At 42.8% G+C, this 25,419-nt stretch overlaps 1 protein-coding gene across 6 annotated transcripts in view; it reads left to right on the top strand.

Moving 5' to 3' along the window:
• LOC141082988 (death-associated protein kinase 2-like) overlaps window positions 1-25,419 on the top strand; it is a 110,794-nt gene that overhangs the window by 63,418 nt on the left and 21,957 nt on the right. For 4 of the 6 annotated variants that reach the window (XM_073567100.1, XM_073567096.1, XM_073567098.1 and 1 more), the window contains 5 exons: window positions 257-335; window positions 1,427-1,498; window positions 16,227-16,363; window positions 22,391-22,612; window positions 24,417-24,555. In XM_073567100.1, the coding sequence (XP_073423201.1) occupies window positions 1,466-1,498; window positions 16,227-16,363; window positions 22,391-22,612; window positions 24,417-24,555 (531 nt within the window). In that variant the 5' untranslated portion in view covers window positions 257-335; window positions 1,427-1,465. The remainder of the gene's footprint in view (window positions 1-256; window positions 336-1,426; window positions 1,499-16,226; window positions 16,364-22,390; window positions 22,613-24,416; window positions 24,556-25,419) is intronic. The other 2 variants (XM_073567097.1, XM_073567102.1) reach the window with 2 other exon arrangements.

Raw genomic sequence — 25,419 nt, 5'->3', positions numbered from 1 at the left:
GAAACTGTAGCTATACCATGTCATACCACCCGGCCTCTTCCCAGCTCAGTCCTGCCATATAATCTCGTCTCCCGGAAGTCTATTATCAGCATCTTATAAGTAATACGGTATTATTCCTCAATTATCTGTATTATAAAGAAAAGGAGAGGTCATTGGTTTTTGCTGTAAACTTTTGTTCCCACACCCAGCAGTCACCCTCTGCCCCATCTCTCCAGGTTTGTCTCCCGACTGAAGGGATTCTTTTTTTTTCCCCCAGATCTTGGGTTTGATGCTGAAAACCGACATTAGGAGAAGATTGTCAGATGTCTTGTAAAGATTGAAGAGATTGTGAAGGTGTAAGTGATTGCTGAGCCTGTGTGGTTCAGATTATGTAATTTTGTTTTTCTATTCTATATTCCACTTTGTGTAGGTGATAACCATCCATTATTCTACCCTAATTTCCCGAAGACCTTGGTCAGGAGGAGTTGTCATAAATATGTGTTTGTTTTTACATGGTGTAAATGTCGCTGATCTCCTGAATCTGGTGATGTTCTGCTATTGTTCCTGCGAATATTACTACTATAATACATAGTACAAGAATGTAATTATTATACTACTGCTCCTATGTACAAGAATATAACTACTATAATACTGCCCTCTATGTACAATATAACTACTATAATACTGCCCCCTATGTACAAGAATATAACTACTATAATACTGCCCCTATGTACAAGAATATAACTACTATAATACGGCCCCCTATGTACAAGAATATAACTACTATAATACTGCCCATATGTACAAGAATATAACTACTATAATACTGCCCTATGTACAAGAATATAACTACTATAATACTGTCCCCTATGTACAAGAATATAACTACTATAATACTGCCCCCTATGTACAAGAATATAACTACTATAATACTGCCCCCTATGTACAAGAATATAACTACTATAATACTGCCCCTATGTGCAAGGATATAACTACTATAATACTGCCCCTATATACAAGAATATAGTTACTATAATATGGCCCTCTATGTACAAGAATATAACTACTATAATACTGCCCCTATATACAAGAATATAACTACTATAATACTGCCTCCTATGTACAAGAATATAACTACTATAATACTGCCCCTATATACAAGAATATAACTACTATAATACTGCCTCCTATGTACAAGAATATAAATACTATAATACTGCCCCTATGTACAAGAATATAGCTACTATAATACTGCTCCTATGTACAAGAATATAACTACTATAATACTGCTCCTATGTATAAGAATATTACTACTATAATACTGCCCCCTATGTACAAGAATATAAATACTATAATACTGCCCTTGTTTACAAGTATAAATTCTATAATACATCCCAAGTACTTTTCCTGAAATTTCAGGCTAACTTTTAATGTTTTATATTTTCAGCAGTTGGCACAGATTGGCAGGATACCATATCTTGCCAGTATGGGGGAAAGGGGCCCTTCAGGAGGGCCAAAGGTGAGATTGTTCCTTCATGGAACAGAGCCTCTGATACTAAAGGTGGCTGGGCATTGCTGACCATAATCATTGGCTGGGAACGGCTGATCATGGCTCTGCTTTTTTTTTAATCCGGGGGCTCCTCTGTCCCGGTGGGCATTACATTGATTTTCTTGCTCTAATCACAGTATTTTCGCTTGCTATGATTGATTGCCACATAATCTGTTCCCTGCTTTGTCACATCATACATTATATAACTGTAATATCCAGACGGGTTGGTTAAAGGGTATCTTCTTGGGCCATATGGCTGATGTTTTTCTCATAAATTATTATGTCTCCACTTTTATGAGAGTTACTAGGCTTTTCGTGGGGCCCATCAGCCTTACCTTCCTTTATAGCTGAATTCTGCACATCCTGGTGTTGTACCTTCCAGGGATATAACCTGGAGTCAAATCCGTTTTACATTGCGTTGTGGTTTCAGATTTCCACCCACACAGCGGCATTTTCACCATTGACGTTAAACTTATCTGCATTTCTCCCACGTCATCCATCACACAGGATTACTGATAAAGCAAAGCGTCAAACCAAGAGAGCGGAAAACTGTCATTTATTCATCAAGGTCAAATAAAAAAAAACTTGGGTTGTCCCTCTATCCAAAAATGGCTCATCACTCTGACCGCCATGTGTCTCAAGAATGGGTCCTATGGTCCAAATCAGAGAGGTGAACTAAAGTGAAATATTTGGGCCCCTGAGATGTTTTCCTTTTTTTTTCTGTCCCTATTAAGAACACATTCGCCCGAGTTGAACATGTGTATGGTGGCTTTTGGGCAAACAAAATATCTGGGAAGCTCCTGGTTAAAAGGGTAGAGCTCCCAAGAGGTGTTTGTAAACTTCCCGGCTGCCATCTAAGCACCTGTGTATATACAGAAAAACGTGAGGCCCCATGGCATAACCAAAAGAAAAAACACAGCCCCCATCTATTGATGTCTCATGTACCCACCCATCTTAGGAAAGGTATGTTGGTCACTTGACTAAAATTAGTGTAGCCATTGGCTTTTCTAAGCTAGAAACGCTGGATCGTCTTAGTTTTGATCTGGGCCTTTATGGCCAGCTATGATCGATGACTCCAGTTTAACTTCACTGGTAAAAAGGTTGTTTGTGGTGGTCTGAAATCCTTTTCCTCCATAAGTGGTTCTGGCTGCAGCTCTTCCTGCTCTTGTAGACCTTTGAGTAAGTACACGTTCACCACAAATTCACTTGTTAGTCAGCTGTCGAAATGAGTTTGTAAACCTCCCGGGTGTAATTTAAGCAGCTGTAAATATAGAAAAATGGGGGCCCCATGGCTCACAAAAAAAAAAAAAAAAGATAGCCCTCATCCAATGATGGCTCATATTCCCACCTATCCTGGGAAAGGTATTTCCATGGCTGCCACTAGGAATTTCGGGACCCCATACTGGCAAAATGTTCAAGGTCCCCTTGAGACTCTGCCCAGGATCCACCCCTCGAACGGTCCACAGCCCCACCACTCTTGGAAAAACTCCACTTTTCACCAATCACACATTAACAGTTCCCATCACCAGATTACACACATAGCCGGCAGCTTTTGTTGTGGCCAAAAGACTTTTTTAAGCCGCCACCACGACACGGTAGACTCTTTTGGCCGACCGCTACTTTACACTATCCTATTAATCATTTGTTAAAATATAATATAATTTAGGTATATTTTTATTTATTTTTCAATTTTTAAAATGACCAATAATATCACATTCAAGGGACAAATACAACCGCACCATGTCCAGATCACCTATTACTGCCACATGGTGACCAATAATATCACATACAAAGAACAAATACAGCCACACTATGGCCGGACAACATATTACCACCACATAGTGACTGAATACTACAATACTGATCATTAATAAAAAACACAATACTAATATCACCATAAGTGCCATTATACACAGGAGAGCTGTACTTAGTATGCAGTGTCTGTGTACAGGTAATACAGTGATCACCAGTGATATTGTACACACGAGCGCTGTATATATTGTACAGGTTATACTGTGATTCATGACATTATACACAGGAGCTCTGTATATAATGTCAGTGTAAAGATAATACAGTGATCACTGGTGACATTATACACAGGAACTCTGTATATAGTATACAGTGTATAGTGTCAGTGTACAGGTAACACACTGACTCACCAGTGACGTCTCTAGGTGAAGTCCTTCATCTGTGCTTCTCATCGTCATGCAGCCAGGACTCGTCTCTGCAGGAAATAACACACTTATCTAGAGCACCACTTGCTGAACACATTACTTATTTTTTTCACAACTTCTAAACTACACCAGATGAAGAAAAAAAGGCAACATAGTGTGGCTCAGCACAGTAACAGGACCACCGCCCCCATTTAAAACAGTATCCTCAAAAAATAAAATAAATACATCTCTGCAGTAATACTATCCCTTAATTAGCCCTTATGGTAATAATATCCCCCCATCCTGGCCCCCGTATATCTCATTCCTGGCTCTAACTATATGTACTCCCATCCTGATCCCATATGTTCTCCCATCCTGCCCTCATGAGCATCCATTCTGCCCCCATTTGATGTCCCATCCTGCCCCATCTGTCTCAATTGTATCCATCCTGCCCATGATCATGCACCATGTGTCGCCATCCTGCCTCATGTCTCCATCCTGCCCCATCTGTTTCCATCCTGCCCCATGATCCTGCTCCATCTGTCTCCATCCTTCTCCATGATCCTGCCCCATCTGTCTCCATCCTGCCCCATGATCCTGCCACATCTGTCTCCAACCTGCTCCATGATTCTGCTCCAGCTGTCTCCATTCTTCCCCATGATCCTGCCCCATCTGTCAGTATCCTGCCCCATGAACCTGCCCTATCTCTCGCCATCCTTCCCCATGATCCTGCCCCATCTGTCTCCATCCTACCCCATGATCCTGCCCCCAGGTGTCTCCATCCTTCCCCATGACCCTGCCGCATCTGTCTCCATCCTGCCCCATGAACCTGCCCTCTCTCCATCCTTCCCCATGATCCTGCCCCGTCTGTCTCCATCCTACCCCATGATCCTGCCCCATCTGTCTCCATCCTACCCCATGATCCTGACACATCTGTCTCCATCCTGCCCCATGATCCTGCCCCATTTGTCTCCATCCTGCCCCATGATCCTGCCCCATCTGTCTCCATCCTGCCCCATGATGCTGCCCCATCTGTCTCCATCTTACCCATCTGTCTCCATCCGGCCTTCCCCATGATCCAGCCCAATCTTTCGAGGGGGCATTTATGTACATTTAATCGAAGTACATTTGATCAAAGTATGAGGCAGTTATAACATGGATGAATGTGACACGCATCTCTATTCTCTTCATACAGGTAACCAGCTTTTTCAATCTCTGCTCTGAATCAACTCCTGTGTGTCTCCACTCCATTCACTAAAGGAAAAAAAAATATGCACAGCTTCAGAAGGTGCTCAAGTAGGGCCCTGTCATGGTCACGTGTGTCTGGACGCAGATGTTTCCGCAAGGCGAACCCATAACACACGTGACCCTGGATACACCGCCTCCAGTGGGGCGCATTTAAATAATAAAACGTGCCGGTGGATACGCCGCCTCCACCTGGCGAATTTGGGAATTACACGTTATACATAAAATCTGGAAACCCCGCCTCCAGTAAGGCGAATTTAAATAATAAAGGGGAACCTGGGAAACATTAACAGTGGTGGGCCCTGCGATAGGGAAAAGGAAATTGGAGACCTCCTGAGCTCCCCTGAGCCAGTGTCCCTGCACTCCTGACATTCCCTATGCCGGTTTCGCACCGGGCGCCGCACGCGTACCTCAACGCCCTAGCTCGCCCTGACCCTAAACCCTCACTAGGGAATAGGTCAGTGTGGAAACTAATCCCACCACTGCACTAACACACATGAGGGAAAGAGACAATACAGGGGGACACCACTTAGCTTTATGCTCTGTGCTTATGCTCCTGCAACAGAGCCCTCCACCTGCGTGCGTCTTCTCCTCCACCCGGATCCATCACCATAACAGGATCCTGCACCATAGTGCTGCCTAGGAGCAGAGTCCACCACCAGTTGCTGCAGCTTAATAACAGAGTCCCAAGGATGAGTTCAGCTTCTGCCACGAAGTCAAGCATGCTTGAGTCCAGCTCAGCAGCCAAGTCCCACATGGTGAGTGCCACTCTCCATAGTAGCCACTCCACCAGACCATGCAGACACTTCCCGCTGACACCATCACTGCGACTCCACCACGCCATGCCAGCCCTTCGTCCAGACACCATCGCTGACACACGTCCCCCCTGGCTAAGCTGCGCAGGACTCCTCGTCAGCTCCATCCTTTCACCAGGCTCTCACAAACTCAGAATAAATGAATCAGTATCACCAGCAGTGATTGCACACCCTGAGCACACCTTTATAGGGTGTCACACCTGATCCATAATTAAGTGCACAAAAACCTAAAGTGCAATACCACTAACCACCACCGGGGACAGTCAAAACACCTTTGAACTAACCAAAGTAAAAAAAGTTCACTCTGTGCTTTTAAACCCGCCAGATCCAACACTGGATCATGACAGGCCCCACACCATACATGAATAATAAAGAAAACTTGGCACTCAACTTCTAGAATATTTTTTTGGATTTTTTCATGCAGTCAGAAAATAATAGACGTTTCGGCCTCACTGGCCTTCATCAGTAACTATAAGTGAAAAAAATATATACAGCATATAATTGACAATGAGAATATATCAATGAAAATTACAGCAAAAACAAATAAAATGAAGTATATACAGGATTGGGCAATCTAGAATGACAAGGTAATATCTAGACATAAGGTCATGTCAGAATTGAACAGTCAGATACGCTTAATGTGGCATGAAACTACCATTACATTGCACAAAAAAAAAAGAAAAAGAAAGAGACATACCAGACTGCAGTATAGTAGTTAATCGCATTCAGTGCGATAATAGAAGTGACACCATAATCTGAAAAGATAAATAAGCGGAGTTAAGGACACCAGACTAAATATACATAGATTGGAGGGCATAGTGAAAAAAATGAAAAAGGAGGCCTACCACTGTAAATGTGCCTGGTCATGCACTAGGCGCTGGGCATGGAGCCTGAATCAAATAGTACCTAGTGAAGGAAATAACTAGCCATAAAAATTGGTCCAAAGCAATGAAAGTACAGATTCTGGTATGAAAGGGGTTACAGGCTCACCTGGGTGGGTGGGGGTGCCATGCAGACATCAGCGACCCAGAATCCACTGATGGTCAGCTGTGTGTGAACATGTGGGGGGCTCTGTATAAGTGAGGAAGGGGCTAGGACCAATGGCAGTCAGTAGGAAGTGAGGGCAGTGAGAGCTTGTGTTCCACATGCGCTCCAGCAGCCATATTGGAGCCCAATAATGAATAAGAGGTGGATTTCCTGTATTCATAGTGAGGTCTGGGAGACAGAATGTGTTCCAGCGGTCATCTTAGAAGTGCAGAAGTATTCTGAGGCTCATTACGGCGATCCATTAGAGTAGGATAGGTGGTGGCTACTATTCACTATTCAGTGTGGAAAATGGTGATAAATGAAGAGGAGAGTAAGAGGACAAGGATCCAAACGGAACAGATAGTCAATATAGGCGGCTCTGAAAAATGATAAGAGACAATTAGTAATCGGCATGCAATAGAGTAATACCAGGAAAATATACAAAATCAGGAAAATATATGGAAAACAGGTAATTGATTAACAGTATGCATTAGACAAATGCTAGTAAATCATAATCGCGGTTTAATCCGCGTGGTGTTAATGTCCCCAACGTGTGAATCCAAATCGCTTCACGCATTTTGAGGGTTTTTATGCGGTCACCCCCTCTCCTAGGTGGTGCTACCTGTTCAATTACCTGGAAACAAAGTTGGGAAATTTTGTGATTATGGGTAATGAAGTGATAAGGAATGGGTAACAACAAGTTTCTGCATCTGATTGTGGACTTGTGCTTAGAAATTCAATCTTTCACAGGTTGGGTGGTCTCACCTACATAAGCAAGTCCACATGGACATTTGATTAAATAAACAACGTGAGGTATCGCAGGTTGAGAAATCCTGATTTTGAAGGTTTTGCCTGAGTGTGGGTGGTGAATTACGTCACCCTTAATAACACTACTACATTGGTTGCAGTTGAGGAATGGGAAGGTACCAGGTTTTGGTTTATGTAAGAACTGTTGGGTAGATGGAGTCGAATTCCTGTGTATGTCCGCTTTAACCAATTTATCCCGTAAGTTGGCCGCCCTTTTAAAACAAGGGAGAAAAGGTTGGTTAAATTCGGCAATATCTGGGTGCGCCTCTATGAGTAAATGCCAATGTTGACGGATGGAACGGTGTAGTTTGTATGCAAAGGGGTGATATGTATGTACAAATGGTATACGTTTACTGGAAGTATTGTGGGTTCTGGGGGTTTCTTGGTTGGATTTGGTCAATACATGCTCAGGATAGCCCCTCTCACTGAATTTGATACGCATTTCACTGAGACATGTTGATTGTAAAGTTTCATCTGTTACAATCCTTTTGATCCTCTCGAATTGTGATCTAGGGATTGAATTTTTCATAGCAGGTGGATGTAGACTATTGTAGTGGAGCAGACTGTTGCGGTCGGTTTTTTTTAGTGTATAGATCCGTGCTAAGATGACCATTGTCATCCTTAATGACCAATGTATCCAAAAAACTGATCTGATTGAGGTCATATGTGGCTGTAAAACTAAGACCGGGCCATGAGGAGTTAAGTAGGGTGAGAAAATCGCTCATGGAATCAGCTGAGCCCCCCATATGCAAAAAATATCATCAATATAACGTTTCCAGATAAGAACATTCTCCAGAAAAAGAGTATTCTTGTAGATGATAGTGGCCTCAAAATCAGCCATATAGCAATTTGCATACGGGGGGGCTACATTCGAGCCCATTGCGGTGCCACGTTGCTGTAGAAAAAAATTTGTTTTCAAACATAAAAAAAGTGAGGACCAAGGTTAAAAGGTCAATACAGAGGTTGGTATGTTCAATGGGCATGTCAGATGTTAAAAGGAGTTTCCCGATAGAGTCAATTCCCTCTTTATGAGGAATAGAAGTATAGAGGTCTTTGACATCAAATGATACTAGGTAGGATGCCCTGGGAATAGGACCTAGATGTTTAATGGCTTCAAGAAAAGCTCCAGTGTCAAGTAAGATGGTGTCAGCTGAATCAAAGGTGTGAGGATCTTCTCAAGAAAAATGGATAGTGGTGATAACATGGATTGTGTTGAGGCCATGTTTGGTCTCCCTGGTGGTTGTTCCAAATTCTTATGAATTTTGGGTAAATGTAATGGTAGTTTCATGCCACATTAAGCGTATCTGACTGTTCAATTCTGACATGACCTTATGTCTAGATATTACCTTGTCATTCTAGATTGCCCAATCCTGTATATACTTCATTTTATTTGTCATTGATATATTCTCATTGATATGCTGTATATATTTTTTTCACTTATAGTTACTGATGAAGGCCAGTGAGGCCGAAACGTCTATTATTTTCTGGCTGCATTAAAAAATCCAAAAAAATATTCTAGAAGTGGAGTGCCAAGTTTTCTTTATTATCCACTCCATTCAATGTCAGCAAGCAGTTAATCCTGAATGCTACATAAGTGTTTCATCTTAGCAAGTATATATCTATTATATAGTTATTTCAACTTACTCTGCTTGTCCCCTTATGTAGTGAGGTCAAGTAATTTTTCAAAGTGCTTTATGATCCATGTAGTGCTGGATATTTGTTTATCTGACCACAACATTTATTGGGTCCTGCTGTCTCAGTTTTAGGTTGATTGATTGGTAACGAGGAAAAAAAAACAAAAAAAAACCCAAGATCTGAGAACTAGCCTATTATATATTCAGACCTAGCTTGGGGGAGCATTTATTCAGGGGGCATTTATGTACATTTAATCGAAATACATTTGATCAAAGAATGAGGCAGTTATAACATGGTAGTTAGACAGTGCAGGAGACAGGTAAGACATTTATATACATCTATCCCCTGTACATTTGGATTACCACAAACATACAGTATACCATATGCATTTGTATAATTTATATCCTGGCCGCTGCATTCACACACAGCCACCGCCCTGGCATTAACTCTCTACTCTCCGTCCATTTCGGCCCCTCACTCCTTTCCTCTCCTATGTATAGCACTCACGCTCTTTTCACATTGTTAAATTGCACAGATACAGTCATTCCCACCATCCAGCATGAGACGCTCCCACAAATCACTTAACTATCTGCTCACTCTTTCTATCCTCCTTCTCCTAGTCGCAGGAGACATTGCTCCTAACCCTGGTCCCCCATGTTATAGAAAGTCAAACCTCCCAACTGCTACACTCAGAAACCCCTCTAATCTTAGTAATATTCGCTGCATGCCTTCTGTCTCTCTTAATTGTGCCCTTTGAAATTCTCGCTCAGTGTGTAACAAACTCTCCTTCACTCATGACTTCTTCCTTTCAAATTCTCTTAACCTCCTGGCTCTTACTGAAACCTGGATCCAGCAGTTAGACACTACCGCTGCTGCTCTTTCATATGGGGGATTACACTTTTCTCATACCCCAAGATCAGACAAAAGAGCAGGTGGAGGCGTTGGTCTGCTCCTATCACCAAAATGTACCTTTCAGGTTATCCCTCAAGTACCCTCACTTGTCTTCCCTTCTTTTGAGGTCCATGCTGTCAGACTCTACGTCCCCTTCTCCATGCGAGTGGCGGTGGTGTATATTCCACCCGGCCCCTCCCATCAGCCATCAGTTTCTGGATCATTTTGCCACTTGGCTTCCACATTTTCTCTCCTGTGACACCCCTACCCTCATCATGGGCGATTTCAACATCCCCATTGCTCTTCCCCTCTCCCCATCTGCTACCCACCTTTTATCTCTAACCTCCTCATTTGGCCTTTCGCAGCTTACTAATTCTCCAACGCATGAAGATGGAAACTCCCTTGACTTGGTCTTCTCCCGGCTTTGTGCAGTGGATGATTTCGCAAACTCCCCTCTCCCGCTTTCTGACCACAGCCTTCTTTCATTCTCTATCAAGAACTGCCAGGCCGCTCAGGTCACCCCCACTGTCCATACTTATAGAAACATACAGGCCATTAACACCCAGAAACTTATGAAGAACTTGCAGTCTTCATTGGCCCCTATCTCCTCCCTCTCATGTCCTGATTCTGCACTGAAGGATTACAATGAAACACTTCAAAGTGCCCTGGATGAATTTGCACCCCCTATACATAGAACACCACAACACAGACGGCGACAACCCTGGCACACCCTGCAAACACGTTTCCTGCAGCGGTGCTCCAGGTGTGCCGAACGTCTGTGGAGAAAATCCAATCTACACGAAGATTTAATCCATTATAAGTTTATGCTTAGAACATACAACACTGCCCTTCACCTCTCCAAACAAACCTATTTCAACACCCTTATCACCTCACTGTCCAATAACCCTAAACGTCTCTTTGACACGTTTCATTCACTGCTCAACCCAAGAGTGCAGGCCCCAACCACGGAGCTTCGAGCTGACGATCTGGCCAATTACTTCAAAGAAAAAATTGACCATATCCGATAGGAAATTATCTCCCAATCACCTCATACCATGCACTGTCCTCCCTCTCCCACTGCATCTAGCTCACTCTGATTTTTAACCAGTCACAGAAGATGAAGTAAGCAGGCTTCTTGCATCTTCTTGCCCAACCACTTGCACCAGTGACCCATTTCCGTCACATCTCCTCCAGTCCCTTTCCCCTGCTGTCGCCACTCACCTAACTAAAATATTTAACCTCTCTCTCTCTTCTGGTATCTTTCCCTCCTCATTTAAGCATGCCATCATACATCCACTACTTAAAAAACCATCCCTCGACCAAAACTGCCGCTAACTATAGACCTGTCTCTAATCTGCCCTTCATCTCTAAACTCTTGGAACGCCTGGTCCACTCCCGTCTGATCCGCTATCTCTCTGATAACTCTCTTCTCGACCCTCTCCAATCCGGTTTCCGCTCTTTACACTCTACTGAAACTGCCCTCACTAAAGTCTCTAATGATCTACTAACAGCTAAAGCTAATGGTCACTATTCCATGCTAATTCTCTTGTATCTCTCTGCAGCATTCGACACAGTCAATCATCTACTCCTCCTCACTATGCTCCGCTCCATTGGCATCAAGGACACCGTTCTCTCCTGGTTTTCCTCCTATCTCTATGACTGCTCCTTTACTGTATCTTTTGCTGGCTCCTCCTCCTCTCATCTTCCACTTACTGTTGGGGGTTCCTCAAGGATCAGTTCTAGGTCCCCTCCTCTTCTCTTTGTACACTGCCCCTATTGGTCAAGCAATCAGTAGATTTAGTTCCCAGTACCATCTCTATGCTGATGACACCCAATTATACGCTTCCTCTCGACATCACGCCTGCCTTTCTAGAAAACACCAGCGATTGTCTAAACGCTGTGTCTAACATGTCCTCACTATATCTGAAACTGAACCTGTCAAAGACTGAACTCCTTGTGTTTTCTCCCTCTACTAATGTACCTATACCCGACATTGCCATTTCCATGTGTGGTTCCATTATTACTTCCCAGCAACATGCCCGCTGTCTTGGGGTCATACTTGACTCCGAGCTTTCCTTTGCCCCCCACATCCGATCACTGGCTCGCTCTTGTTATCTGATTCTCAAAAACATTTCTAGAATTCGACCTTTTCTTACCTTTGATTCAGCAAAAACTCTTACTGTTTCTCTTATTCATTCTCGTCTGGACTATTGTAACTCTCTTCTTATCGGTCTCCCTCTTACCAAACTTTCCCCCCTCCAATCTTTCTTGAATGCTGCATCCAGGATCATATTCCTCGCCAATCGTTACACCGATGCCTCTTCCTTGTGCCAGTCCTTACACTGGCTACCCATCCACTCCAGAATCCAGTACAAACTTATTACCCTCACCCACAAAGCACTCCATGGCTCAGCACCACGGCTCAGCACCACCCTACATCTCCTCCTTCGTTTCAGACTACCACCCTACCCGTGCCCCCAGTTCTGCTGATGACCTGAGGTTAGCATCCTCAATAATCAGATCCTCCCACTCCCGTCTCCAAGACTATACATGTGCTGCGCCAATTCTTTGGAATGCACTTCCAAGGTCAATGCGATTAATCCCCAATGCCTACAATTTTAAACGTGCCCTGAAAACGCATTTATTCAGACTGGCCTGCCGCCTCAACACATTAACCTAACTATCCCTGTGTGACACAGTCAATAGCTTTACCATAACCAGGTTCCCCGCATCATGTTCTCACATGCTTTATACATCTATCAGCCCTCTGTGTCTGTACTGTTACACACTTAACATTATAGCTGGTCCAAACAATCAGGGCAATTGTTACCACCCACCTTTCGTGTCTCCCTTTTTCCTCATAGATTGTAAGCTTGCGAGCTGGGCCCTCTTTCCTCTTGGTCTCTGTTATGATCTATGTGATTATTGTTATGCTGTAATGTCTATTGTCTGTACAAGTCCCCTCTGAAATGTAAAGTGCTGCGGAATATGTCGGCGCTATAGAAATAAAATTTATTATTATTATTCCACATTCTGCCCCATCTGTCCCCATCTTGCTTCATGATCCTTCCCCATCTGTCTCCATCCTGCACCATCTGTCTCCATACTGAACCATCTGTCTCCCATCCTGCCCCCGAGCCGCTTTCAATAAAAATAATAAAAAAACAAACACCTTTCTCCTTACCTGGCCGCTCTCCTGCGGCGATGCTCCCTCTTGGCAGTTCAAGCGCGCACTCGCTGGCGACGTGCGCACTGACGTCAACTGCCAGCCTCCGATTGGCTGGCGACTTTTAACTATTGCCGTGTGGGCATCTCGGACACAGGTTGTTACTAAACTGGCAGAAGCCTGCCACTGGGACCCGATGAGCATAAAAGACGGGGCCAGATGCGGGATCATTGGGCCCCATACACCAGTCAGGACAGTAAATGTCCTGATGACGGCTCTGGGTATGTCAGACACTTGACCAACATATGTGTGGCCATTGGCTTATCTAAGCCGTAACCTCTGGATTCTCTTGGTGTTGGCCCTTACGTCCAGCTATGACCTGTCCCTCCCGCTTGGCTTCACTGCTAAAGGGTAGTTTGTGGTGGTCTGAAATCCTTTCCTTCCATTAGTGGTTCAGGCAGCTGCTGTCCCTCTTTTCTGCAGCTCTTCCTTCTTATGTAGGCTTCTATGAGTAAGTACAAGTTCACCACAGACTGGAAGTCAGAAATGTATGAAATTTGGGAAGGCTAAACTTTTACCTATGAGAATCTTACTCCCCCTAGTATTTTGGCTTTCCAACTACTACTCGAGGGCCCCCAATGCAAAATACTGGGCTTACCTTTAACCATAACTGGTGAAGAAAACCTGACGTAACTAAAACTGGTTCATCATAAGTAATGTATAATGTATTAGGTGTAATGTATGGGTTTTTCTGCATGACCTCAGTTTTGCACCGTGTATGTTCAGCTTGGCTTCTTCACATTATTGGCGTGATTGCCATCCAATCATTCAACGCACACCATGATCTGCCATATGCATGCGGCACAAATCCTTCATATATATCTGTCTCACTGATTTCTGGATCACACATGGAAGACATGCAAGGGCTGATAAATAATAGGGCAGAGAACAGAACTAATACTTTATAATACAAGGTGCATTCAATAAATATCTTTTGTATATTCTCCTCGGGGGCGGGACATTAGCAGGAAATTAATTATAAGGTATCCTTATTTGGATGAGGGATGCTGAAGATTTTATTTTACATTACAAGTATTATTCTTCTTTGGAGAATGTAGTTTTTGCTCCTCCGTGACATCTAGCTAGAAATCGCCCGCTTCCAGGACATGGCACTGTTGTGTTGTCTGCAGCAATCATGTTAATTCTTATAATTGTAGGCAGCTTTGAACATTTCTCAAAATTGTAGCTGCACCATATGGCCCAAAAAAACCCCTGTCCCGCTGTGTGTACTCATTAAATATGTCTCCGACTGCCATGTCACCAGCTCTGAACATGTATTTAATAATTAACAGCTCGATCCAAGTGTGGGAAAACTTCTGTTCTTTGTAATTATTAGCGTTAATTGTGATTAATCTTGACTGTACATACAGAAAAGTGGGGGACTCATGGCACATAAAGAAAGTAATACACAGCCCCGATCCAATGACAGATCATGCTCCCACCAACCTTTTGATCGGGAGGTCTAATAATTGACCAAAATATGCGTGTCCATCGACTTTACTGAGATAACAGCTGAATTCTCCTGGTTTTGCCTTGTTTCTTTGAGCCCAAACTCTTGTAAATGTAGCTCAGCTGCTTGCAACTGAAAGTTACTCCATGAATACTACTCTAGACCACCAGGGAGCATAAAATAAAATCCTCCCCTACTCTAGGTTAGCAGGGACTATAAAATGTAACCCTGCTCTTCTCTAGATAATGAGTGGCTGTAAAATAACCCCCTTTATTTTTTAACACCACCAGGAAACATACAATAGAATGAACCTATTCGACAACATCAGTGACATAAAATTAAACCCTCACCCTACTCTAGACCACCAGGGAATGTAAAAATAAATCTCATACACTACTGTAGATCACAAAGGAGTGTAAAGCGAACCCATTCACTACTCTAGACCACCCTATAATGAACCATTCTGCTACTCTAGACCACCAGGATATGTAAACTGACCCCCTCCAAAATTCTAGAATACTAGGAACTATACAATTACTCCATCAACTATTCTAGAGCACCCTGAAATGTAAAATGTCCCCATCAATTATTCTAGACCACCAAGAAGTGTAATATTATCCCCATTCACTTCACTACTCTAAATAACCAGGAAATAAATTGTTGCATTTCTCTAGACCACCAGGAAATGTAAAGTGATCCCCTCAATTACTCTAGATGACCAAAGTAAAGCCCTCCACTATTCTAGACCATCAGGGCATATAAAATAGTCTCCTGCACTTCTTCAAACAACTGATGAAGGTAATATTAAACCACTCTACTACATTAGACCACCAGGGAACATACAGATGAGTGAAACTCTCCACCACTAGAGACCACCAGTGAAATAAAATAATACCATTCTAGACCTCAAGGGAAAATGAATCCCTTTACTACTCTAAACCATGAAATATACTTACAAACTACTTTAGATGGTCAGTGAATGTAAATTGAACCCATAAACTACTCTAGACCACCAGGGAAAAATTGCGAGAATAACTGTCCAAAAGAAGTAATTATTGAGGTGTCAGTATCCCTAATTTGGCTGCTATCCAGGATCCTAATATCTGTAAAACCTACCCTCCCAACACTAACAGAGGAATCAGGGTAAAATGCATCGATCTCCATGAGAATTGTGCTAATTTGGAAGATGTTCCTTAGATAATGAGAAGAACCAAAAAGAGTTAAAGTAAGTGCTGTAATGTTCTTAGTAGTTGGCAGAAAAATCAGTGTAAAATTCCTCAGTTTGTCAGCGACGTGCACAGAGCGAGGATCTCTGAACAGATCACGTGTTTTGGTCATCTGACACTAGAATTGTCTCAATGCCAACGAGTTAACGAAGACAATATGAGGACCCCGATTCTTCTAACTACGGTAACACCTAGTAAATAATCCTCTCCTTTCTTTCTCCCAGTCCTCGGAAGAAGTACGGTTTTCAGGAGACGATGAAGAACTTGTAAACCTTGAAGACGAAGTTTTTAACCCAAACATGACCTCGTTTAAGCATGAGAATGTGGAGGACCTCTACGAGCTTCTGGAGAAGTTGGGCAGGTCAGTAGTTTTGGCGTCACCTAAATGATTATTCATATATGCACTTATATTTGTAGTAGTCCAAGTGTAGCTTTAGGTTACTGTTCGCATGTGGTAGTCAGGTTGGCCACTAGGAGATACCACCATTGGTGCCATACCCATCTGGAGAGGGTTCTGTTCCTGAGTTGTCATCTGCTTAACAGTTCATGATGGACGTATTGTGATCACACTGCTCATGGTAGTTTGGTGGATAATGCTTCCAAGAGGTGTGAGGCCGGGTTAGTGGCCAAGTCATGGCTGTAAACCATAGAATGAGAGTCATGGCTGTCTAAGTAGGACTCCATTATGCTGTCCAGTGCATCTTTGTCACATACATAAACTCACAGAGGGTCCACTCATCCGATTGTCACTAAGGTGAAGGTTCTGGTAGAGCTTATTTTGGATTCCGCCCTTAGAAGAGAGGATCAGCTCACTACTTTGGTCGGTATCCCATCTTTCTCTTGGGGCCTTTGATTTTTTACAATTCGTTACGTGCTAGAATCCCTAAATTATGTATAAACTGATCAATTATTCAGGGACTCAAACTGAACTCCAAGCCTAATGGGGAGGAGGAAATCCATAAAACTCACACTAAAAATACCGAAAAAATAGGCGATGACGGAAGAGACAACAGGCTGGTTAATGGCCGTGGTGCTCATTATCACATTATATGGTTCATGAGAAAATAAAATAGAGTTTCAGGTACATTATGGTGATTTTATGCTGATGAAAGAGAATAAGCAGCGTGGAAAAACACGAATGATCAGTAAAATGATAACTATCTACCACATGTCCATATAAGATTATTAGGAGTCATTTAATAGGTATCATACTTTACTAAATAATACCATATGCCCCCAAAATAATAAAGCAATATGTGATTTAAAAGCAATTACCATACATTTTTCAAATAATAAAATCACACAGTATCCAAATAATGCCATCATATGACACCATATGCAAATAATACATAGCACATTGGTATTATTTTAGCATTATGTACAATCTTCAAATAATACCGCATATCCCCAAACAAGACTGGACAGTCTGCAAATAATATATCCACACAGTGTCCAAATACTATCATCTAATTGTGGCAGGTCGGCTCACTTAGCTGCACCATGAGGTAGACACAGGCACACGTGGGTTAAAGTCTCTGGGTGGTTTATTGTATTATAAACCCAAAACAGTAACAGAAATACAGCCTTTCTGGCTCAAAAGGAAATAAAAAGTTCATAGACAGTCCTGCCCAGCACTTCTGGGCCAACAAATATGGCAGCTCTCACAGGAGCCTCAGCCTAGGGCTTGCTTGCCTCTACACAACACAGACCACAGAAAAAAAAAACTGGCTGGACATTTATCTCCCCAGCCACACCATTGAGGTGGAGATATGGTAAATAGGTGTCCTGCCCATCTCTTACCTACTCACCTAAAAACCCGCCCATAACATGGCCGCTTAACTCCTTCAGCACGTATCATGCTGAAAAGAAACTTATGGGTTTCTAGATCACAGAGGAAAGTGTGGCGCCCCTGAGGGTTCAGTCGCCACAGAGGTACTGCACCTCCTCCTGAGGTGTGGTACACCACCATCCAGGTAAGGTGGAGACACCTGACCAAGCTCCAACACCTGCACCCCACACAACATAGTAGTGTAGCAAAGCACCCTTTGGTGGCTCCCTGCTTGGAACATGAAGCGTGCTGGGAGGCGGGAAGAGTGTAGGATTTAGTCAGTTTGTCACAGGAGTCTGACAAGGTCAGTCTGTGAGAGAAGATCCCGAGTGGGATGGATGAAGGAAGTGCTGCAGCCGACCTCAGTGACCTGGGTTCGCTGGCACAGGAAAGGAACTTTGATAGAAAGCCTGACTCTCCATAAGAAGGAAGGATTAGTATGGAACGTGAGGAGAAGAAGAGAACTAAGGATTAGGGTTAGAGGAGAACCCTTCCCAAGTTCTGGGCGGAAGGCCGGGGTCCAGTCCCCGAGGTTGTATGGATACTAATGGTCCTGCGACAGACACCGGAGGAATAGAAGTTGTCACCACTTTATTCCCACACAAGACTTGGGGGCACAACAGCAACCATAGTGAGCCGGGACTTAGTAGCAAGGAGTCCCCGAAGCAGGCTACAGCTGTCTGCCGTACAAGTAGAGTTCATAGGAACATCGGACAGGAGGAACTCCAGTGTAATTCAGTACTGTGAGTACTTCACTAAAGGCGCTAAGAGGGAGACGTTCAGAAAAGGCACATAAGTTGGCGTAGTGTTGGAAAGGAGTATTTCATCTTGCCTGGAAGTTGGCTGAGCTCCTGACCCAGAGGACACGGCACGGATGCGGGCTCTTGTGCCATAACAGACTGTGAGTAAAGCTTTGGAACTACATGCCCTGGTGTCCTCCACTTATTCCTGCGTCAACCAGCCCGGCACTGCTACATCACCTGCGCCCAACACTACACGATCTAAGTGTCACTTCACCTACTCTGCCCTGGGACTAAAGCCCTGCCTGTGGAGGACTATACCATCATTGTTGCACCATACCATCAGTCCCAGAGGATCTGTCTGCAGCGTCGGCTTACATCTACATTGCCGAACACCACAGGTGGAGTCACGAATCACTTCAAAACTTTCCCCTTTTTACAATGGGCGCCCAGGGCCACGGGCCGGGTCCCAGCTGCCGTCACATCTCCCATTGAAGCTCATCGGGCCCGGTACTGAGTACCCCACGGCCCTGGGAGGGCGACCCAAAAGCAGTCTCTGTGACACATATCTCCCCTCATACACCGTGCCAGTGACCCTGTCAAATAATATACAGTGTGGAAATAATATAACCACACAATGCCCAAATACTATCATACTATACACACATGATCAAAATTGTTGGTACCCCTCGTGTAATGATAGTAAAACCCACAATGATCACAGAAATAACTTGAATCCTCAAAAGTAATAATAAATAAATCTATGAACAAATGAAAATCAGACATTGCTTTTCAACCATGCTTCCACAGAATTTAAAAAAAAAACAAAAAAAAAAAACTCATGAGATAGGTCTGGACAGAAATGATGGTATCCCTGAAAATAATGTGACAAAAGGGACTTGTTAAATCACGGTATGTCCACTAATTAGCATTACAGGTGTCTACAATCTTGGAATCAGTGAGTGGGCCTGTATATAAGGCTACAGATACTCACTGTGCTGTTTGGTGACATGGTGTGTATCACAGTCAACATGGACCAGAGGAAGCGAAGGAAAGAGTTGTCACAGGAGATTAGAAAGAAAATTATACACAAGCATGTTAAAGGTAAAAGTTATAAGACCATCTTTCAATACCAGTAATTTCATATCCATGTTGCTGTGATCAGGGATACAAAAATGTTTTGCCACAGGTAGATCCATTCTTTTTCCTCTTATTGTGTGGTGATGAGAATTCATCATTGTTCTCAGTTTTTGCCCGGTCTCCCCCACATACAGACCCCCAGTTGGACATATAGTACAAATAATTAAGTACACCACATTAGATGTGAAGCAGCTGAAAGTACCTGGGATCTTGTAGTCCTGATGTGAGTTGGGGATCTTTATCTTGTCCGTGGTCATTATAAATGGGCAGGTTTTACATTTTTTCTGGTTGCAAGGAAAGGTTCCTGCAACTGTTGGAGAGGACATCATTGTCAGAAGCTCCCTGTCCTCTCCAACAGCTGCAGGAACCTTTCCTTGCAACCAGAAAAAATGTAAAACCTGTCCATTTATAATGACCACGGACAAGATAAAGATCCCCAACTCACATCAGGAGTACAAGATCCCAGGTACTTTCAGCTGCATCACATCTAATGTGGTGTACTTAATTATTTGTACTAAATGTCCAACTGGGGTTCTGTATGTGGGGGAGACAGGGCAAAAGCTTAGAACAAGGATGAATGCTCATCGTCACACAATAAGAGAAAAAAGAATGGATCTACCTGTGGCAAAACATTTTTGTATGATGGACCACAACACCATGGATATGAAATTACTGGTATTGAAAGGTAACTTCACATCTCAGAGAGAGAGAGACGTGTTTGGGAGTATAAATTTATGACGACCTTTGACACTCTCAATGCAGGAATGAATGTGTCGCATGGATTTATGTCTTTTTACATCAATTAAGGAATTTGCTCCTCAGACCTTGTGGGGGCATCACAACACATTAGGAGACCCCAATCAGAGGACAATAAAACATCCAGACTCCTTATCTATGAACTGGTCCAATATTTATAATTATCCCTCTCTCATAATGATAATTCTGCTTCACGTCACTTGTCTTATCTATTGCACTTTTTCTGTGCTGTGTTGTGCATAAATATGTGACTCTTCAGATTTTGTATTAGTCTAGCCTGATGAAGAGACCTGAGTAGTCTGGAAAGCTTGCAATGTGTTACCATCTTTTCAGTTAGCCATTAAAAGGTATCAACCACTGAGGACTCTCAATTCTGAATATTCTTCTAAATCCTATTGAGCATCTTTGGAAAGGGCTGAAACATGCCGTTTGGAAAAGGCAACCTTCAAACACAAGACAGCTGGAGCAGTTTGCTCTTGAGGAGTGGACAAAATACCTGTTGAGAGGTGCAGAAGTCTCATTGACAGTTACAGAAATCATTTGATTGCAGTGATTGCCTCAAAAGGTTGTGCAACAAAATATTAATTTAAGGTACCATCATTTCTGTCCAGGCCTATTTCATGAGTTTTATTTTTTAAATTCTGTGGAAGCATGATTGAAAAGCAATGTCTGACTTTCATTTGTTCATTTTTCATAGATTTTTGATTTATTATTACTTTTGTCAGATTCAAGTTATTTCTGTCACCATTGTGGATTTTCTGTCATTAAACAAGGGGTACCAACAATTTTGACCACGTGTGTATGTAGTGATTAAATGATACCATACCACCCCAATAATGAAACCATAGAGGGCTCAAATATTATAATCAGACAGTGCTCAAATAATACCGATATACAACAGAGTTCTCAAATAATACAACCATAGAGTGCCCAAATATATTGTACTACATAAAGTGCTTAAATAATAACACATATCGCCAAATGTATGAAAATATAGTGTTCAAATAATACCATCATAATGCGCAAAGTGCTGGAAACTCAATACCATATATCACCAAAATAGTGAAACTGAAAAGTGGTCAAATAACATCATCATACTGTGCTCAAATATTATTGCCCCAGAGTGCCAAAATACCATCATACAAAATATATTATGGAAATAATGCAACCAACCAAACCAAAACAATACCATCTTACAACATAGTGTGCACATAATACAACCACAGAGTGCCCAAATAATGCTACCGAACTACCTACTGTGCTCAAATACTATATATCATCAAAATAATGATGCCATAGAGAGCTCAAATAATATCACCATACAGCACCCAAATAATACCAATATACAACTTATACTATCCAAGTAATACAACCATACAGAGTGCTCAGATAATACCATTATACTGACTAGAGAGCTCCAATAATACCACTATACAATGTGCAGATAAAACTGCCATACAGTGCCCTCAGCTGGACCTCACAGATACTGTTGTGGTTGCCCATTAGACAAATCCTCTTATGCACCAAACTGACCCAAAGTAAATTATTTTGTCTGTTCGGGGAGGGCCCTGTGGTCCAATTATAGCGTCAGGCTGCTGCCGGACAGCCGGGCCGGATTTCTGTATCTGACCAGGACTGATATCTTTTGTGTTCTGTGCTGAGCGTATATCAGTAATGTCCTATAAGCAGGAAATGTTTCTCTTCATGTTGTCCTGTATGAGCCCCATCAATCACATGATCGCAGGACTTGTCCCCCGGTACTTCCTACTGAAGGAAATGACCTGCCCCATAAAACCGGCCCTGACCTTCTGTCACGTATGCATCATGCCGTATACATTGCTGGCTTAGATATACGTCTCAGCTGAGAGCATCATACATTATAAGATTAGATACACCCTATTCCTCAGTCCTCTTGGTTTTTCAGTGGTCACTTTGGAGAGGTGAAGAAATGCAGAGAGAAGACTACAGGAACCTTCTACGCCGGGAAGTTCATCAAGACGCGCAAGTGTAAAGGAAGCCGTCTGGGGCTGGACCGCGAGCAGGTGGAGAGGGAAGTGTTCATCCTACAGCAGCTGGAGCACCCCAGTATCATGAGGCTTCACGATGTTTTCGCCAGCAAAGCAGAAATGGTGCTGATCCTGGAACTGTACGTACCAGACAGAACTAGCTGATAGAGATCTGTAGATTGTAGAGCTCTGCATGTAAAAGTTTGGGCACCCCTGGTCAAAATTACTATTATGGTGATCAGTTAAGCAAGTTGAAGATTAAATGATCTCTAAAAGGCCTAAAGTTAAAGATGACACATTTCCTTTGTATTTTAGGCACAAAAAATAGTCTATTTTTTACTTTTTAAAAATTACAAAAAAGGAAAAATGTGCTGATGCAAAAATTTGGACACCCTAGGAGATTTTGTGTGCTTAGATTCCTTCGACAAAGGTTTCAGACCTTAATTAGCTTGTTAGGGTTATGGCTTGTTCACCACCATTGTTAGGAAAGGCCAGGTGATGCAAATTTCCCAGCTTTATAAAAGCCCAGCCTCCTCTAACCCTGTGCCAAAAACATCAGCCATGGGTTCTTCTAAGCAGCTGCCTAGCACTCTGAAAATGAAAGTGGTGAAGGCCAACATAGCAGGAGAAGGCTATAAGACTATAGCAATATGTTCTCAAGTTTCCTTTTCCTCAGTTAGAAATGTAATTAAGAAATGGCAGGTACCAAGAACAGTGAAGGTCAAGATAAGATCTGGAACACCAAGCAAAATTTCAGTGAGAGCTGCTCATAGGATTGCTAGACAGGCAAATCAGAAACCCCGCTTGACTGCAAAGGACCTTCAGAAATATTTAGCAGACTGTGGAGTTGTGGTACATTGTTCTACTGTTCAGACCCACCTGCACAAATATGACCTTCATCGAAGAGTCACCAGAAGAAAACCTCTCCTGCATCCTCACCATAAAATTCAGCATCTGAAGCATGCAAAAGAACATCTAAACAAGCCTGATTCATTTTGGAAACAAGTCTTGTGGACTTATGAGGTTAAAATAGAACACAATGGCCCTCACAGTCCCCTGATCTGAACATCCTTGAAAATCTGTGGCTAGACCTCAAAATAGCAGAGGATAGAAGGCGACCCAGGAATCTCACAGAACTAGAAGAATTTTCCAAGGAAGAATGGATGAAAATCCCTCAAACAAGAATTGAGAGACTCTTGTCTGGCCTCAAAAAGCTGTGATACTTACAAAAGGGGGTGCTATTACTAGGTACTAACCATGAAGGGTGCCCAAACTTTTTGCATCTGCCCATTTTTCTTTTTCTAATTTTTTAAATGTAAAAGATGAAAATATTTATACATATTTTTTTTTGCCTAAAATACATCTTTAACTTTTCATCTTTAACTTTAGGCCTTTTAGAGACCATTTATTCATCAACTTGCTTAACTGTTCACAATAACAATTATTTTGACCAGGGGTGCCCAAAATTTTGCATGCCACTATATGAGCAGAAGTAGCTGATGGAGATGGATTGATTATAAAATTCTACGTATCACAAATAACATGGCCGATGATCCTGCTCTTGACGCCTTGTCAGGTTGTTACGTCCCATCATCCCTTGGTGTCCCACGGGCCGGCGTGTTGGTTCTGTGTTCTCCACAGAGAAGGCCGAGCCGGTTGCTTACTTGTCTCCCATCGTATTATGCCTCAGATGTTGATTCTGATGCCGAATGCACGGTGTTACACTGGAGCACTGCACTGTCCGGTATCCGGTTAAACACAGGCGGGCGGCTCCTTGTTTACACAGCTGCTTGCATTTTGGGTGGTCTCTATACACAACTGCTCTGCATGAAAAAACAATCCTGAAAAATTGGCAATTTCCATGAAAATCGTCATCTCCCTTCCTCATGGACCTACATATATGGTGCGCTCGGTCTCACCCCTTCCTGATGTCCCCTATTTCAGGATCAGAGGGGGGGAGCTGTTTGATTTCATCGCTGAGAAGGAAGCTCTGTCGGAGGAGGACGCCATCGTGTTCCTGGAGCAGATCCTGAAGGGAGTTGCTTACATGCATTCTAGAAGCATCGCACACTTTGACCTGAAGGTGAGACTTCCTGAGCCACTTGCCGCTAGTACCATATTTCCTTCTATTTTTTACATTTCTTTTTTCTTCTATTTTATTTCTCAAACCTTTTTAAAGGGGCTCTCTGGGCTTATTCCTCCTTGAGCTGAAGCCTGTACTGATACATTGTAGCAAACTATCAGAGAGATTTGTGCTGCTGATATGCATATCCTCACAGTATTGGATCACATTGTAGTATATGCAGCTGTAACACGTAATCAGATCCTTGCTGGTGTTACCTTTGATACTCCCAACGATCCTGAGAACGTGGCTCCCAAAATTAGTGGATCATTGGTGAACATGCAAGACCACTGTGACCTACAGCTATACCAGAAAGATTAAGCCATTTTAGCCTTTACCCCAAATCCATCAAGACACTTTGGAGGTGTGGTTTTACTAGGCCCCTCCCATTTTGAGGCATTGGTTCATGAGGTTATCATGGAAGAATCAGGTCAGTTCCCAAGTATGCAGTCTGTCATCTGACAGTGTGGTGGTTGAGCTTTTAAGTGTCACAACTTCCTGTTTCTAGGCAGCACCTGGCTCCGCATGGGTGGGGTTTGTTCTCCATATCTCACCTCTGACTGTAATAAGACTAATTGCTGTGTCCAATCACTGGAACAAACTCTGTGTCCTGTCCCTTAGTGAACTGGTAGTCCTTAAAAGAATCTGCAACTTTAAAGAATACATAGGTTGCAAATAAATGGAGGTCGCTTTAACTTGGCATCGATGTAAGGAATCTCTATATATATTTCTGAATGTGTGGGTGTGTGTGTGGGTATCACCAACCAATCACGAAGCATCTTTCATTTCACCAGAGCTGTGTAAAAGAAGAGGAGCTGTGATTGG

Source organism: Dendrobates tinctorius, unplaced genomic scaffold (assembly GCF_039654945.1).
Source record: "Dendrobates tinctorius isolate UK_male_01 unplaced genomic scaffold, ASM3965494v1 ptg000019l, whole genome shotgun sequence".
Classification (NCBI taxonomy): domain Eukaryota; kingdom Metazoa; phylum Chordata; class Amphibia; order Anura; family Dendrobatidae; genus Dendrobates; species Dendrobates tinctorius.
The sequence above is the reverse complement of the archived record's forward strand: the minus strand, read 5'-3'. Positions and strand labels throughout refer to the sequence as shown.